The sequence below is a fragment of the Aquarana catesbeiana genome, linkage group LG12, assembly GCF_042186555.1.
Source record: "Aquarana catesbeiana isolate 2022-GZ linkage group LG12, ASM4218655v1, whole genome shotgun sequence".
Taxonomy (NCBI): domain Eukaryota; kingdom Metazoa; phylum Chordata; class Amphibia; order Anura; family Ranidae; genus Aquarana; species Aquarana catesbeiana.
Genome location: NC_133335.1, coordinates 227,111,488 through 227,130,142, shown reverse-complemented (window position 1 = coordinate 227,130,142; position 18,655 = coordinate 227,111,488). Strand labels below are relative to the sequence as shown.

Here is an 18,655-nt window from a genome sequence, read left to right as displayed (position 1 = left end):
CCACTCTGGTCCAATCCAGTCACATGATCCCTCAGCTCTGTGTAAGGGAGCGGCGACATCACCCATTGGCTCCCATGGCCCAGCCGTTGTTGCCGCACTCCCCCCCCCCCCCTCTCCCCTGCAGCAGCCGCTCACTGACACAAGGGAGCTAGAGTTGTGGGATCATGTGACCGGACCCAATTAAGAATAGGTAAGTACACAGACATTTTATATATAGGTTAGGTAGGACAGGCAGGAGGAGGGGGAGGGGACATTGTGAGGAACAGATGTAGTTTCTCTTCCGCTTTAAAGTTTCAGAGAGATTTAAATTAAGAACAAAAAAGAAAAGCCAACTGTAAGGACTTACCACATGGCATGCATGAAAGTGGGGGGCAGCCGAGGACTGCTGACAGGCGTGCAATTGTAAGACCTCATAATCCTCTCAGCCAATAGGAAGTTGCGGAAGAGGCTGGCCACCAGCAGGTCCTGTCGGAACAGCTTCTGGAAGAGATCTGAGAGAGAAGAGAGGCTCGGATCACCAAGGATCAGGACAGCAGAGAAATCTTGTCATCTATGGAGCTGCTAAAGCCGGTTATGGATACAGCAGGGGAGGAGCTAAACTTTTTTTTTTTTTTAATTTCCTGTGTCCTCAATGAGGAAATTTCCTATCACTTCCTGTCCTGAACACAAGAGGAAATGAGGGAAAAATTCTACAGACAGCAAACATCCTATATCTTAAAGTGAGTGTAAACCCTCCATATCCCCATTGAGGTGACTAGCCTCAGAGAGTGAAAAAAATTCCTTCAACATAAGTTGTACCCATTTATCTGCACTCTTCTCTACAACCATTCAAAGTGCAGAATTTACACAGGATTTCTCAGCTCCAGAAGGCAGGGGGCAGGGATCTGATATCACACAATGCACAGCACAGAGCAAGGAGCTGAGTGTAATCTGAGACATGAGTGCAGGGAATGGTCACACCCCCCTCTACAAGGTGTCATAGGGAAACATGCACAGCTAAGGCTGTCAGTCATCTGCGCTGTGTGTGTGTGTGTGTGTGTGTGTGTGTGTGTGTGTGTGTGTGTGTGTGTGTGTGTGGCGCCTAAGTACATTACTTACCTCTATGGGTGATGAGCTGTCAGTGTCCATGCAGCCGGTGTGGTGGTCTGAGGATTCTGAATCCCGGCTCTTCTCTCAGCTATATACAGTATACAGCACTGTGTTCCGGTAGTGGGGTGACGGGTAGGAATGGGTTAAATACAGTGCATCCGGAAAGTATTCACAGCGCTTCACTTTTTCTACATTTTGTTACGTTACAGCCTTATTCCAAAATGGATCATTACTTTCCTTAAAATTCTACAAACAATACCCCATAATGACAACATGAAAGAAGTTTGTTTGAAATCTTTGCAAATTTATTAAAAATAAAAGGAAAAAATCCCATGTACATAAGTATGCAGAGCCTCAGGTGCATCCTGTGTCCACTGATCATCATTGAGATGTTTCTACAACTTGATTGGAGTCCACCTGTGGTAAATTCAGTTGATTGGACATGATTTGGAAGGGCACACACCTGTCTTTATAAGGGTCCCACAGTTAACAGTGCATGTCAGAGCACAAACCAAGCCATGAAGTCCAAGGAATTGTATGTAGACCTCCGAGACAGGATTGTATGGAGGCACAGATCTGGGGAAGGGTACAGAAAAATTTCTGCAGCATTGAAGGTCCCAATGAGCACAGTGGCCTCCATCATCCATAAATGGAAGAAGCTTGGAACCACCAGGACTCTTCCTAGAGCGGGCCGCCCGGCCAAACTGAGCGATCGGGGGAGAAGGGCCTTAGTCAGGGAGGTGACCAAGAACCTGATGGTCACTCTGACAGAGCTCCAGCGTTTCTCTGTGGAGAGAGGAGAACCTTCCAGAAGGACAACCATCTCTGCAGCACTCCACCAATCAGGCCTGTATGGTAGAGTGTCCAGACGGAAGCCAATACTCCGTAAAAAGGCACATGACATCCCGTCTGGAGTTTGCCAAAAGCCACCTGAAGGACTTTCAGACCATGAGAAACAAAATTCTCTGGTCTGATGAAACAAAGATTTTACTCTTTGACCTGAATAGCAAGCGCCATGTCTGGAGGAAACCAGGCACCGCTCATCACCTGGCCAATACCATCCCTACAGTGAAGCATGATGGTGGCAGCATCATGCTGTTGGGATGTTATTCAGTGGTAGGAACTGGGAGACTAGTCAGGATTGATGGAAAGATGAATGCAGTAATGTACAGAGACATCCTTGATGAAAACCTGCTCTGGACCTCAGACTATGGTGAAGGTTCATCTTCCAACAAGACATCGACCCTAAGCACACAGCCAAGATAACAAAGGAGTGGCTATGGGGACAACTCTGTGAAGGTCCTTGAGTTGCCCAGCCAGAGCCCAGACTTGAACCCGATTGAACATCTCTGGAGAGATCTGAAAATGGCCGTGCACCGACGCTCCCCATCCAACCTGATGGAGCTTGAGAGGTCCTGCAAAGAAGAATGGGAGAAACTTCCCAAAAATAGGTGTGCCAAGCTTGTAGCATCATACTCAACAAGACTTGAGGCTGTAATTGGTGCCAAAGAAGCTTCACCAAAGTATTGAGCAAAGGCTGTGAATACTTATGTACATGGTATTTTCTTTTATTTGGAATAATTTGCAAAGATTTCAAACAAACTTCTTTCACGTTGTCATTATGGGGTATTGTTTGTAGAATTTTCAGGAAAATAATGAATTTATTCCATTTTGGAATAAGGCTGTAACATAACAAAATGTGGAAAATGTGAAGCGCTGTGAATACTTTCCGGATGCACTGTATATGTGAACGCCCCAGCAAGTGCCTGGTATATAAATCTCAGTTTTGAGCAGAGGAGGGGCCCCCAGTTTTGAAAGGAGGAGGGGCTCTCTCTGTGACTATTCTCATTAGTGGATATATGTGGGATCCAGGAGCTGGAACAGTTCAAAAGAAAAAGGGTTCCAAAAAGGGTAACCCAAGGTCAGACTTTAAGGGCACAGCAAACAAAAGAGATATGAAAAAATATATCAACTTTTATTGAAACACAAATATAGATATATATATATGTATAGTACAAAAAAGGACATGAAAGGAACATATAAAAATCATATATACAGAATATACATGATGTGAGCCCTAATGCGTCTACGGGTTTCGTTGTCAAAACTTCTTCAGGACACACTCGGGGTTCATTGATTGCAAGAAAGAGAAAAGGTCTTACTATCTTGCAGAGGAGTCAACGCCAATCAAAAGGTAGTAAAAAAAATGGGAATTTCCAATATTGGGACGGATGACTCGTAATAAGCGCAAATCAGAGCACAAGGACAGATGAGAGCCGACTGTGAGCAAAGCAAAAATAGGTGTCCAGGTGTGGCAGTCTCGAACAGGGGATACCCTACAGAGTAAAAGACAGTATATAGCCATATAGTGTTGATATAAACAAGAAGGTTCTATAAACCAAAGTAGCCAAAACGGGAGCTTGATTGTACCCCAAGTATGGTCCACAGATAGCAGTCCAAATTGGACTGTTGTAGTCCAAAACAAAAACTGTGGGGAAAAAATCCCCTGAGGAGAGCAAAAAAGCTTGAAGAGCGCTTTTGCTCTCTCCCAGGGGATTTTCGTTACACTACCATACCCACAGTTTTTGTTTTGGACTACAACAGTCCAATTTGGACTGCTATCTGTGGACCAAACTTGGGGTACAATCAAGCCCCCGTTTTGGCTACCTTGATTTGTAGGACCTTCTTGTTTATATCAACGCTATATGGCTATATACTGTCTTTTACTCTGTATGGTATGCCCTGTTCGAGACTGCCACACCTGGACACCTATTTTTGCTTTGCCCACAGTCGGCTCTCATCTGTCCTCGTGCTCTGATTTGCGCTCATTACGAGTCATCCGTCCCAATATTGAAAATTCCCATTTTTTTACTACCTTTTGATTGGCGTTGACTCCTCTGCAAGATAGTGAGACCTTTTCTCTTTCTTGCAATCAATGAACCCCGAGTGTGTCCTGAAGAAGTTTTGACAACGAAACGCGTAGACGCATTAGGGCTCACATCATGTATATTCTGTATATATGATTTTTATTTGTTCCTTTCATGTTCTTTTTTTGTACTATACATAATATTAATATATATATATATATATATATATATATATATATATATTTTTTTTTTATATCTCTTGTTTGCTGTGCCCTTAAAGTCCGACCTTGGGTTACCCTTTTTGGAACCCTTTTTCTTTTGCACTCTCTCAATGATTTAAGGATGAGGCAACTGGAGTGTTCTCTTTCCCTTATTTCCAGGAGCTGGAGCAGTAACTGGTCAATGAGAAGACACCCCAGATACAATATGGCAGAAGGAAGCTGCGTTGTGTGCCAGTCTATCAGCAGGCGCGCAGTGACGGCCAGTATCTGCGTACCTCTTGGCAGGACATTCCATGCGATGGTGTCAGTAATTGCGGTGAAGATCCAGTTGAGTTCTCCTAGAGGAGTGCGCCTGTCATTCAATCGTCCCGGAATCCTGAGGAGGAGAAGAAAGACACATGAGTGGAAAGGAAATACAATTACCTTGGTGGTGGCGGAGGGAATCCCGCTGGGGATGACGACAAGTCACCGCAACATGACAGGAGAGACGAGGGTCACAAATCCAATCACTGACGCCGATTCCCCAGCGAGGACTCAGAGCTTAGAAAACATCAAAGTCGCCAAGATCTGTAACTGACCAATGGGAAGACGGAACATTTTCACCTCCTGTTCAGATTTACCATTTTAACTTTTATTTAATGAAGATTTAACGGCAAAGGAAAGACATTTTCTTCACTAATGTATCTAGTTTTGCCTTTTTTTATTTCATGCTTTGTTACATCTCAGCCCTGCTGATCTCTTGCAGCCTCTTTAAAGACACATTGGGGGAGATTTACAAAAACTGGAGCACGCAGAATCTGGTGCAGCTGTGCATGGCAACCAATCAGCTTCTAACTTCAGCTTGTTCAGTGAAGCTTTGACAATAAAACCTGGAAGCCGATTGGCTGCCATGCAGAGCTGTGCCAAATTTTGTACTCTCCAGTTTTAGTAACTCCTCCACTCTTCAGGTCTACATGCCTTCCAACTACGCATTCCTCAGGGTGGATCTCCCATTGGTGAGAACAGCGCACCATGCCCGTGTAGTCTTTATTAGACGCTGTGAGAGAGGGTGACAACTGGAAGACAGGGACAAAGTGGTGTCACTTAACAGGAAATGCCTGGATGAGGAACCTCCATAGTGTCCATTGATGTAATGAAAGATGCAGATTTTAAAACACTCAAAAATGACTTAAATAAAAACCATCCATGCTACTCCCCATTAAAAAAAAAAAAAAAAAACCTCCCCCAAAAACTCCCCTCCGTGGTGCAGAAGTGGTGTGATCTGCCGTTGACCCATGTCAACTCCGAACACCGAGATCTGAGTGATCACATGACCGCTGAGCACTCAGTCTGCTCCAATCACAGAGGAGTGACTGTCAGTCCCTGCTGTCTGCTCTGCCCCTCCACCGCCAAGCTTTAGAGGAGAATGAGCACGGCTGGCTCCAGCTATAATCCATGCGCTGAAAAGGTGGAGCCAGCTGTCAATCAGGAAGCCGAGGGTGGACTCTGACAATATTGTCTGGATGCTTCCATGCTTCTGCCGCACCAGATAACAGCAGGGAAGCAGCCACTATAAGCCGACTCTGGGCCACAGGGGTACAAGAGTGAATGGGACCCACCCACCCAGGGAATGGGAAAGAGACTCCTAGCCACACTTTCTCCACACTTCTCCTAACTTGCAGATACAGTTGTGGAGAGGAAAAACAGACTAGTTCTCCTTTCCATGTGATATGTATGGCAGAATGTTTCGGTGATGCTCTCACTTTAACAAAGATGGAACTTCCACTTTTCGGTTTGTCGCAGGGGGAAGGGGAAGGGAGGTCGGATGCTCCAAAGTAACATGTTGCAAGAAGGGCCCAACCATTCAGAACACAGCAAATCGGTAAATGGAGACGAAAGCCGGACGCACACATGTAGGATTTTTTTTTAGAATATTAGTCTAAATTTCTATAGAGAGGTCAGATTGATTAAGATGGAAAGTGTTTCTAATGGTGACCGCAGCTTTCATTTGGGAAAAATAGCATGTTCTGCAATCGAACGTCGGTAAAAAAAAAAAACATCGGCATGGCGAGCGAATGAATTTCTCAGTTTTCACTCGGAATTTCTTGCTCCGATTTTTCGGAATTTGGGAGGAGATTGTACGGGGTGTATGGCTGGCTGTAGAGGTGTATGAAGATGAAAGATCTGCTGGCTGTGTGTAGAGCGGCCGGTCGTCTCCTCCCAGCTGCTGCAATAAAGGAAACAATAGCACTGCGCTCTCCCCCGTGTGCCTTATGTAATGGGCTGCGGCGGTGTGACTGCAGCTCTCCTGACTTGAATGCTGCAGATCACATCAATAATTTCAGAGAAACAAACAGGAAAACATCTGGTGAAGTCGCAAGAACCCGCACCTTCGCCATACGCCTTCATTGTCACCGAGGGGTCACTGGGATTGGCGTCTTCCTACCCGGCATGGTTATATCCCTCTACCTGTTCAAAATCTACAACCAACTGAAGGCAGACTGGCAATGGTGATAATTTTTCACCAATAAACCCTACCCCCCATCACTGCCTGTGATTAGCTGCGGGGGACACATTGGGGGTTCCCTGTGATTAGCTGCGGGGGACACGGGGGGATTCCCTACTCTTAGCTGTGGGGGGGACACAGTGGGGGATCCCTGCGATTAGCTGCGGGGGACAAAGTGGGGGTTCCCTGCGATTAGCTGCGGACAGAAAGCCTCATTGAAAGCAATAGGAGACTGAGAAAAGCAAACAGCTCTATTCACGTCTGTAAAGCAAACCTGTCACATGAGCAATGCAGGTGCTGCGATCGGCGACTTTCCTCTTGGGGGGCTCATTCACATTGGCTGCGTTGATCTGCATTCTTCAATGCCGGCTCCACACCAGAGCACATTGGAGGATAATTGTTTTTCATGCGTCCGGCTCATACCGTACACGCTGTAAAAATGCAGAATATCTGCAGCGCACATCACCCCGCAGTGTCACAGCGTGCTGCGCTGAATAAAGTTTAGTGAAGTTTTTTTTTTCACTTTCAATACATAAAGAAAAAATAAAAAATAAACAGTTCCAGTTCACGTAACACATCACATTGCACACCAGCGCATGTGTTACACAGAGCAGAACACCTGCCTGCTGGTGGGAGGAGCCCAGAGGATTTAACGCAGATCTACGCCCAACCAATAACATTTAACATTGGTTTAAAACTTTAACCTCTTCCCACCCCGAAATGTATACATACAGTGGCAATAAGAAGAGGCTTCAGCGCCCACATGCAACCAGAGGTTGTCACCTCTCGGTCTGTACTAACTGGCGGGACTGATCATGTGACCACTGAGAGCCAATCACAGTGGTCACATGATTAGGCAGACCTTCCCTCCCCCAGGTGTACAAAACCAGTTAAATGAATGCCAGGATGAGCGGGCAGGAGGGTGTTAACATGTCATTTTCAAACTTCTTCAATCTGCATTCTTTCACTGTAATCATCCCCGGTGATCCCGCCATGGCGCTCCTTGCTCAGACACCTCCTGTTATTAAAGGACGTTTTGTCCCGTCTCCCAATTGCACTCCTGTGTTGTCACGCTCTCACACGGCTTCTATTTGAGACTACAAGAGTCAGTTTCCACGCACATCATGAAGGCGGGATCCACTGTAATCACCGTCAGGGAACCTGCCCTGAGAAATGCCAGGCAGACATTGGAGTGAATGGAGATAGGAGGTGGCTGCAAAAAGGCTGTAAGGGTTCCGCAGCACTGAAATGCATCGAAGGATGAAAGAAAGCTGAAAACAAGATTTTTATTTAAAAAAAAAAAAAAAGTAATTGTTTAGAAGCCATTGGCTTTTGATGGCAGCTATAGGCGGTGCCACAGCTCCCTGGCAGGAACACAGCAGACATCTCACACTTCATGACTTCAGAACTGTGGAAACGTCTATAAGGTCACTTTACAAGAAAATAGGGAATAAAAAAAAAAAACAAAACATTTATACTCCCCCCCCAGATGGCTGCAGCAACGATCCTAGCAGCCACCATCCCCCCCCCCCCCCCACACACACACACGAGAATTGAACGATCAAAGTCCATCGATTGCTCAGTATTCAGTCTGCAGTGCCGGTGACTGTCAGGAGGGATTTATCCCGCTGTCAGCTGAAAACGGGTCACAGGGGTGCGGAATGAGGTGCACACTGGTCATCCATAGGAGTAGGGGGGCCATAGGAGCTTTCCCCATACCTCTCCTTTACTCTAGGTTCACACATGTGGGATCATACAGGCCACGGGTTTTACGGGCACAAGAGCCCAATCATTTGAATGGGCTGCCGCACTCCGTGGGAACAGCAGCCCACATGGGAACCGCTTATACAGCACGGTTCCGATTCCCAGTGCGGATGGCGTGCCATTAGGATAACTGGGCCACGCATTTCCCTTTGCGGGTCCTGCAGCAGTGGCACCACCTGCACAGGTGTGAACCTATCCATAAAGTGTTACTAAACCCAGGAGCCTGCATTCACTAGATCTGCTCTCCCCAGGACCCTGCATTCACTATAACTGCTGTCCCCAGGACCCTGCAGTCACTATAACTGCTGTCCCCAGGACCCTGCAGTCACTATATCAGCTCTCCCCAGGACCCAGCAGTCAATATATCAGGTCTCCCCAGGACCCAGCAGTCAATATATCAGGTCTCCCCAGGACTCTGCAGTCACTATATCAGGTCTCCCCAGGACTCTGCAGTCACTATATCAGGTCTCCCCAGGACTCTGCAGTCACGATATCTGTTCTCCCCAGCACCCTGCATTCACTATATCTTGTCCACCACAGTACAGAGAACATGGAAATGCAGTTATTTTAGTAAACAAACTGCTAAATACCTTATCTCATCAGCAGTATATAGCAGTCTTGTTACTTCTGTCAGTGTCTGGTTAAAGCTTGTAGGAGTTGTTTTCATTCTCCTCTGGCTGTCCTATGAGGCTGCATGACCCCTGACCATCTGTCTGGACAGTGCTGATTGGCCCTGTGCTGATCACATGCACCCTCCCAAGAAAAAAAAAAACTCTTTAGCAATACACACCAAACTGAGCATGTGCAGAGTGCCCCCAAGGCTCTCTACTATTATCAGGAGATGGCTTGGAGACAGTGGAAGACTGGGAGGATCAGAGGAGTCCGGATCAAAAAGCCTTTTTACACAATGCAGAGAATTAACCCCTTAGGTTCCACAGTGAGTATAACGAGCATGCTTTACTGCATATACACACTGATTTTACTGTTGTAGGTTTAGTAACATTTTAAGGCGAGCTGTACGGGGGGTCCATTGCACTGGTTTGTAGACGAAAGAGCTGAATTTAGGGGGGCATGAGGCTTCTATATAACTGGTAACTCAGCATCTTATCGACAAATCTTCATCAATTAAGTATTTTTTTTTTCTGTCACTTTTGGCCGCGGAGCTCCTAATGGAGATGAACCAGAAAGCGAGGCCGGCGGATCTCCCGCAGCCATTGAAAGAAGAGAATAATGTATCTGCAGTAATGACTACATGAGCGGGCGAAATTCGCTCTGATCCCGTCCTTCAGCCACCGCTTGTCCTCGCCGCGTCTGTCCTAATCGCTCATGCTTTACCCATAAATACAGCAATTTACTGTCATTAGCCTTTTGACTGCCATCCTTCTAAACTATTCCCTGGATGAACGCACGGGAGGAGGCTGCCATCTGGGGCTGTGCGGCTTCGTCTGCCGCAGCCTCTCCTCTTCACTGCATAAATGACCCCGGCGCACAGCGGCGCTCAGCCACTTCACCTGCTTACACAATAAATTACAAGTTAGTGCTGCAAATTACCAATCTGCTCAGGCGAGCCGGACGATCAGGAAAGAGAAAATTAACACTAGACTCCGACGCCGAGAGGGGTCTCTGTTCCCCTTCCAATAGGAGCTAGTCTCTGCTGACGGCACACCAACATCGAGTGTTCAGGCAAGGTCTGCTACCATTGTATTCATCGACCGCAAGTCATAAATCATTATAAGGACTATTACCAATATTATAAATAAACCCGGATCAATCCAAATACCACAAAATCTCAACATGACCAACAAAAAGGAGGACAAAGAACAGAAGGGACCGTTCCTGAACCAATGGACCGCTCCAAGCAAAACACGCCTCACACCTCGAGATCATCTCCAATTTCACAAAGTTGGTTACAACCGATTGGATTGGAAGCAGGAAATAATTTCCAGATTCAACGCATCCAAACGTTCGATGTGTTAATCATCTCTTTTTGCTGATATTTGTAGGACCAGCATTAAAAAGTCTGTAAACCCTGCATATCCCCAGTGAACTGACTGGCCTCAGGTGATGCAGACATTACACAAATCCTCCTACAAAGTTGTACCTTATCTGCAGTCTTCTCTACATCCAAAGTGCAGAATTTATAAAGTTTGTCTGAGCTTTCCGAAAAAAAAAAAAAAGGGTGGAAAACCGAAGTCACACTCTACAGAGGCCAGAGAGTAGAGCTCTGAAAGCCGATTTCTGGTTCCTCTATGTAGATCTTATCACTAGAGGGGTCACCAGCAGGTGGAAGGAGGTCTTGATTCCTCTATATCAGGTGTCTCAAACTGGCGGCCCTCCAGCTGTTCCAAAACTACAAGTCCCATGAGGCATTGCAAGGTTGACAGTTGACTCCCACAGGCAGAGGCATGATGGGACAGCTGTTTCGCAACAGCTGGAGGGCCCCCAGTTTGAGACCCCTGCTCTATATAGATCTTTATATCACTAGAGGGGTCACACCAGCAGGAGGAAGGAGGTCTTGATTCCTCTATAGAGATCTTTATATCACTAGAGGGGGTCACACCAGCAGGAGGAAGTTGGTCCCGATTCCTCTATAGAGATGTTTATATCACTAGAGGGGTCACCAGCAGGAGGAAGGAGGTCCTGATTCCTCTACAGAGATCTTTATATCACTAGAGGGGTCACCGGCAGGAGGAGGGAAGTCCCTTTTTCTCTACAGAGATCTTTATATCACTAGAGGGGTCACCAGCGGGAGGAAGGAGGACCTGATTCCTCTATATAGATCTTTATATCACTAGAGGGGTCACCAGCGGGAGGAAGGGGGGGGGGGGTGATGGATATCGATCGTTATACTTTTCTTGCATGAAGAGTAACACCAATACAAGCCAGGAGGCTCTGAGAAGAATGCCGAATACTCGGACAGGTAAATTCTTATTTCCAATGCGGTATCCAGCTCTGCGGTTCCCACGTTCAGCGCTGGACGGCTGATACAAAACAGGTGGTAGACGTCACATGTCCCGCAGGACGCAGCGGTGCTCGCTCTTTTTCGACGTGGAGAGGTTAAAGGAGTCTTCGGATAATTTCCTTCTGTCTAATTAGGAAACAAACTGCCATGCTGGCATTTAAGACGGTTAAGTTGGCCTCCCCAGGTGCAGCGTTACATGGCTGAGAAAGGAGAGGGATCGGATAATTGATATTTCTGGCACGTGTTGAGCAGAGGGACGGATATATCAGATTGGGAGGGGGGATATCCAGAACACACTGTGATTTACCCGGCAGAGAGAGGGAGGAAGGAAAGAGTGTGCTCTACTCCCGTTATTTCCCAAAGCTGCCGCTGCAAAGATTTATTAACCCACAATGCCGGTGATGGGAACACGCTGAACTACCACAGTCCCACATGGGACCACTCCCGCCTGGAGAATGTAATAACACTGCCGGTGACATAATGATCAAGGGTTAAAGCTCAATTCCAGCCTTCCCTTCAGTCTTATATCCTCCCCCAGCCCCCCTTCAGTCTTGCACAGTTGTACCGGCTCCTCTCCTGGGCCGAAATGGCTTCCTGCAATGGCTTTCACTGCACACTGTTAGTCTCTCACAATGTGCATTAGAAGCTGCAGCAAATCATTTCCTGGCTGGAGGACACCCAGCATCATCAAGCTCTTTCCTTCTCAGAATTTCTATCCCACCTCCTTGCAGCTAGAACGGCGTCCACTCTTCTGGGAAGACTTTGCACAAGATGTTGGAGGGTGTCTGTGGGTATTTGTGCCATTTGTGAGGTTGGGTACCAATGTTGGATGAGAAGACCTGGCTCACATGTTGGGCCTCACATTGGGCACCAAAAAAAGACAGTCAGCATTCCAATTAATTCCAAAGGTGGTCAGTAGGGATGAGGTCAGGGCTCTGTACAGGTCACTGGAGTTCCTCCAAACTATTCACACCATGTCTCTGGATATCTTATTTCAAGAACCATGGCCATTATTATGGAGTATCCCTATGGCCATTATATGGTGTTACACCCCCCCCCCTCTTCCCACGTTCCCCCCCATGTCCATTAACATACAGTTACCCTCCTTTGTGGCTACAACATCCCCACTCTCTGGTGTTTCCATTCATCCTAAAGGTGATCAGTAGGGATGAGGTCAGGGCTCTGTACAGGACACTGGAGTTCCTCCACACCAAACTGGTCATACCATGTCTTTAGGTTGGAAGAGCACAATTGTCTGCAAAGTCTTTGTATGGTGGAGGGTGCTGCTCAGGTGCTGCCCATGTGATCGGCATTTGGTCATGTGATCCCTTAGTTGCTGCCCATGTGATCTTTCAGGTGCTGCTCATGTGATAAGCATTTGGCCATGTGATCCCCCAGGTGCTGCCCATGTGATAGCCATTTGGTCATGTGTTCCCTCAGGTGCTGCCCATGTGCTCACCATTTGGTCATGTGTTTCCTCGGGTGCTGCCCATGTGATTGCCATTTGGTCATGTGTTCCCCATGTGACCGGCATTTGGTCATGTGACCCCTCAGATGCTACCCATGTGATTGGCATTGGGCCATGTGATCCCTCGGGTGCTTCCCATGTGATTGGCATTTGGTCATGTGATCCCTCAGGTGCTGCCCATGTGATCAGCATTTGGTCATGTGATCCCTAAGATGCTGGTCACGTGATCCCTCAGGTGTTGCTCGTGTGATCAGCATTTGGTCATGTGATCGGCGTTTCGTCATGTGATTCCTCAGGTGCTGCCCATACAAATGGCATTTGGTCGTGTTATCCCTCAGGTGATCGCCATTTGGTCATGTGTTTCCTCAGGTGCTGCCCATGTGATCGCCATTTGGTCATGTGTTTCCTCAGGTGCTGCCCTTGTGACCAGCATTTGGTCATGTGATCCCTCAGATGCTGCCCATGTGATTGGCATTGGGCCATGTGATCCCTCGGGTGCTTCCCATGTGACTGGCATTTGGTCATGAGATCAGCATTTGGTCATGTGATCCCTCGGGTGCTTCCCATGTGACTGGCATTTGGTCATGAGATCAGCATTTGGTCATGTGATCCCTCAGGTGCTGCCCACACAAATGGCATTTGGTCGTGTTATCCCTCAGGCGATCACCATTTGGTCATGTGTTGCTGCCCATGTGATCGCATTTGGTCATGTGATCCCTCAGGTGCTGGTCATATGATCCCTGATGCAGATCCTTCAGCAAGAACCATGTGAAAACACAGGTAACAGTTGAGCACAGATCAGCTGTAGCGTGTCTAATGTGGTATGGAAATCGAATTGTAAGCTCCTGGGGTGCAGAGACTAATGTCCATAGTACAAAGTTTTCTGCTGAATCATGTCGGTGGAATGTGAATGAGAGGATAGCGGTGTTCCCATTTAGCTGAGAGTAAATGATTGTCCCAGCAGAAGAGGGGTCAATGTCTCAGTGGATTGTCGCCTGGCATGGAATAGGAATAATTACCAGCCGCCCCTCCGCTCACCAACTTCTCTAATTAATCTGAAACCGCTGCTTCTCCAGGGAGCGACTCCTCTAAATCCAATTATATCCTTTCTTGGTTGCTTCTGGGCCGAGATCAGCGAGAGGTCGTCTGATGAATACAAGGTGAGCTCGTCCTGTGCAAGTGACCCTGCCAGTTCCTGATCGACGCTCAACGTTCGCCCTTATATATAAACGAGGGATGAGATTCGCTGAGAGTTCTGTGAAGCTCATTGAAGTCAAGGGGGGGGAGGCTAAATCCTGTAATCAAATTTCGGACAATTTTGGGCACAAAAGGCAAACTACCGGCAGAAGAGTCATGGGAAGCTGGGCACTGCCACGGTGGACATATACCAGTGGCGGGGGGGGGGGGGGGGGGGGGGGGCTAGTGGGGAGGGTTATTTTCAAATGGGTTCGAGGTTAACGCTGAAATCTTTGACATTACAAGCTTAAAGGGGGGTGGGGGTGGGGGGGTTGCTATAACGCTGTACTATTACATAACAGAACAATTTGTACAAGCTTCGCTGCAATTTATATTTAGCTGTAAAATGTATGTTTTTATTTTACAATTATCTTGGCATTGATACAGTAGCAGCCAATCCGATTCATCTCAGTCTAAAAAAAATAAAAACATAAATAAAAAAAATATAAAAGTTAGCGTTAGCAGTGACACATGCTTTGTCATCAAACCCTAATAAGTCCGCTTTGACCAGTAGTTAGCTGAGGCTGTCCCTATCCTTGCTGATAGAAAACTGTTCTGCCGCTGGTCAATTTCTATCATTTTCTTATTAGGAGATTAGAGACCGCAGATAATAAAGCAAAGTATAGATTGCAAGCAGCATTAGAGGAAAAGAGTGCAGGCAGGTGTTTCACTACAAAAATTGAGGGGCCGTAGGTGACATAGCAGTGTAAAATTGGCCTGCAGCAGGACAACTTTAATGAGCAAGGCTAGGCCTAAATGTACTAGAGACAAGCAGCACAGGCTGGGCTTTATTACTAGAATTAGGATACAGCTGTGTAAGATTGAGCAGCAGCAGGACAGTTTTATTTAAGGACAATAGGCCTAACTGGTGTAAACCCAACATGTATTTTATCTATGGGGATATGGGGGAGTGCGGTGGATGTGAGTGATATAACGTGAGGTGGTTTGGGTGCACACTGTTCTTGCAATTAAAGTGATTGTAAAGTCTTGTTTAAAAAAAAAAAAAAACATGTTATACTTACCTGCTCTGTGCAGTTGGTTTTGAACAGAGCAGCCCATATCCTCCTCTTCTTGGGTCCCTCTTCGCTGCTCCTGGCCCCTCCCTCCTGTCGAGTGCCGCCACAGCCAGCAGCTTGCTATGGGGTAGAGCTGCACGATTAATCGTTAAAAAAATCGTGATCTAGATTCAACCCCCCTCACAATCTCTATACAGAATTTCCCGGTTAGTTCATGTAACAAGTGTAGAGAATTCTCTGCTCACTCAGCTGTCAAAAGAAAAAAAACGGGCAGTCTGCCAAGTTTTTCACAACATTGTTGGTGCTGGTAGAGAACTATAAACATTGTAACTTTTTGTTCTTAGATCAAAGGAATGAACTTTGGTCTGACAGAGAAGTTTAACCACTTAAAGAATAAACCTTTTTACGACACTTGTGTCTTACAAAGTTGAAATCAGTATTTTTTGCTAGAAAATTACTTGGAACCCCAAAACATATATTATATATATGGCTAAGACACTCGTGGACATCGCTGGATAGAGATAGGGCTCAGGTAAGTATTAGGGGGGCTGAGGGAGGCTGCTACACACAGAAGTTTTTTTTTTATCTTCATGCATTCTATGCATGAAGATAAGAAACCTTCTGCCTTTACAACTCCTTTAAGGAATCATTTATAACAGAGAATGGATTTCACTAACTGCTCTTCATTATGCAGGGCTGTGCTATGCACACTGGCTGAGGTAGAGCCACACAGCTGCTTTTTCAAGTGGCCCCTATATTTAGTTTTTGCAGAGAACCTGAACCCCTAAAAGAAGTTAGCCAGTAGCTAGCTGAGGCTGTCCCTGTTCTTCCTGGTGCAAAACTGTCTTGCCACTGGCCAATGTTTATCACTTTTTTGTTAAGAGATAACAACCTGCAGATGATACAGCAATGTAAAAGTAGCCAGCAGCTGAACATTTTCAATGAGGGGGAATTGACTGACATATATTAGAGAAAAAGAGTGCACACAGGTGTACGGTCTACAAGAATTGAGGGGCCGCAGGTGCTGTAGCAGTGTAAAACTGGCCTGTAGCAGGGCCACTTCAATGAGAAAAGATCGGCCTAAATTTAGTAGAGACAAAGAGCAGTAGCTGGACTTTCCTACAGTAATTCGGATACAGCGGAAGATATGGCAATGTAAAACTGACCAGCGGCAGGACAGGTTTAGTCAGGGATAAAAGGCCTAACTAGTGTATACCCAACTTTTATTTTATCTGTAGGAATAGGAGGAGTGCGGTGGATGTGACTGATATAATGCGAGCTGGTTTAAGTTCACATTGTTCGTGCAGCTAACTGCTCTTGGTTAGGTATGGCTCTGCTATGCACACAAGCCACAGTGGAGCCATAATGCTGCTTTTAAAATGACCCCAGACCCAGACAGACTTTTTTTTTTTTTCTTTGAAATGATTTAGCGGCATGCTGCAAACAAACTGCCACTGTTTTGAACACCCCAAATTGCTCACCTACAGTTGTCTGCACCCCCCTTTTGTTATAGTTGTAGCCCCCTTATTATCCTATGAAGCCTGCTGGCCATAGTTCAAAGGCCGCGCAGTGCTTTACAGGTGAATCTGAACAAATTTATCAGGACTGCAAATCTCAAGCATGCCTGATTCACAAGGAACCCGAGCAGCATCCCTAAAAAAAAAAACTGAAAAAATTCTTGGGAGTTGTGACTCTTGGCAGGAAACTAGGGAGCCAAGTGACAAGAGGAAGAGTAGCGCCCTGTACCGGGGGGGGCGAGAGAAAAAAAAAAAACAAACACCATTCGTGCAACTATGTCACAGTGAGGGTAAAGGAAAGTCGGGCCGGTGCTGGTCCAGGACATGTCAGCGGCAGCGATATGGCCCTGACACATCCATGGCCCCCCCATGGAACCTGTAGGACTTCCAACCTCAGTCAGCCTTATGCAGCTGGAAGTTTGCAGCGCCCCCCTCATGGGCAAAGGTTTTCTCTGGAGTAGAGCACTAATTGTATACATGATGAGTGTATCTTCATCAGTGGCCAGTGGGCGATGAAGGGAAAATGTAAATCGGGGGGCCACAAGTAAAGTCATACAGAAAATGGATTGGTACATGCAAAATTCAGCAGGCTGAGTGAGATCACTGCAGATGATGAGGTGGGGATACATGGGGAGTGACATGCACAGGTCACATTCTAGAAAATTCAGAACTTACTTTTCAATGAGATCCAAAGTGACTCCAGGCACCAACTTCACACTCTTCTGCATGCAAAACCTACGAGAGGAAAGGAGACTTTAGTTTCATCAACACGGCAGCCGCCTACAGCAGTCACCCGTCCCAGGGCAGCCGCCTACAGCAGTCACCCGTCCCAGGGCAGCCGCCTACAGCAGTCACCCGTCCCAGGGCAGCCGCCTACAGCAGTCACCCGTCCCAGGAAAGCAGCCTACAGCAGTCACCCGTCCCAGGAAAGCAGCCTACAGCAGTCACCCGTCCCAGGAAAGCAGCCTACAGCAGTCACCCGTCCCAGGAAAGCAGCCTACAGCAGTCACCCGTCCCAGGAAAGCAGCCTACAGCAGTCACCCGTCCCAGGAAAGCAGCCTACAGCAGTCACCCGTCCCAGGAAAGCAGCCTACAGCAGTCACCCGTCCCAGGAAAGCAGCCTACAGCAGTCACCCGTCCCAGGAAAGCAGCCTACAGCAGTCACCCGTCCCAGGAAAGCAGCCTACAGCAGTCACCCGTCCCAGGAAAGCAGCCTACAGCAGTCACCCGTCCCAGGAAAGCAGCCTACAGCAGTCACCCGTCCCAGGAAAGCAGCCTACAGCAGTCACCCGTCCCAGGAAAGCAGCCTACAGCAGTCACCCGTCCCAGGAAAGCAGCCTACAGCAGTCACCCGTCCCAGGAAAGCAGCCTACAGCAGTCACCCGTCCCAGGAAAGCAGCCTCCTGTCCCGCGGCGGCAGCCTGCAGCAGACTCCTGTCCCGCGGCGGCAGCCTGCAGCAGACTCCTGTCCCGCGGCGGCAGCCTGCAGCAGACTCCTGTCCCGCGGCGGCAGCCTGCAGCAGACTCCTGTCCCGCGGCGGCAGCCTGCAGCAGACTCCTGTCCCGCGGCGGCAGCCTGCAGCAGACTCCTGTCCCGCGGCGGCAGCCTGCAGCAGACTCCTGTCCCGCGGCGGCAGCCTGCAGCAGACTCCTGTCCCGCGGCGGCAGCCTGCAGCAGACTCCTGTCCCGCGGCGGCAGCCTGCAGCAGACTCCTGTCACGCGGCGGCAGCCTGCAGCAGACTCCTGTCACGCGGCGGCAGCCTGCAGCAGACTCCTGTCACGCGGCGGCAGCCTGCAGCAGACTCCTGTCACGCGGCGGCAGCCTGCAGCAGACTCCTGTCACGCGGCGGCAGCCTGCAGCAGACTCCTGTCACGCGGCGGCAGCCTGCAGCAGACTCCTGTCACGCGGCGGCAGCCTGCAGCAGACTCCTGTCACGCGGCGGCAGCCTGCAGCAGACTCCTGTCACGCGGCGGCAGCAGCCTACAGCAGACTCCTGTCACGCGGCGGCAGCAGCCTACAGCAGACTCC

At 47.9% G+C, this 18,655-nt stretch overlaps 1 protein-coding gene across 2 annotated transcripts in view; it reads right to left on the bottom strand.

Moving 5' to 3' along the window:
* Nucleotides 1-18,655, bottom strand: part of RPTOR (regulatory associated protein of MTOR complex 1) — a 267,094-nt gene that overhangs the window by 60,757 nt on the left and 187,682 nt on the right. For both annotated transcript variants that reach the window (XM_073606845.1, XM_073606844.1), the window contains exons 7-9: nucleotides 17,301-17,360; nucleotides 4,453-4,553; nucleotides 347-491 (exon numbers count right to left, since the gene is read on the bottom strand). In XM_073606845.1, coding sequence (XP_073462946.1) covers nucleotides 347-491; nucleotides 4,453-4,553; nucleotides 17,301-17,360 — 306 coding nt within the window. The remainder of the gene's footprint in view (nucleotides 1-346; nucleotides 492-4,452; nucleotides 4,554-17,300; nucleotides 17,361-18,655) is intronic.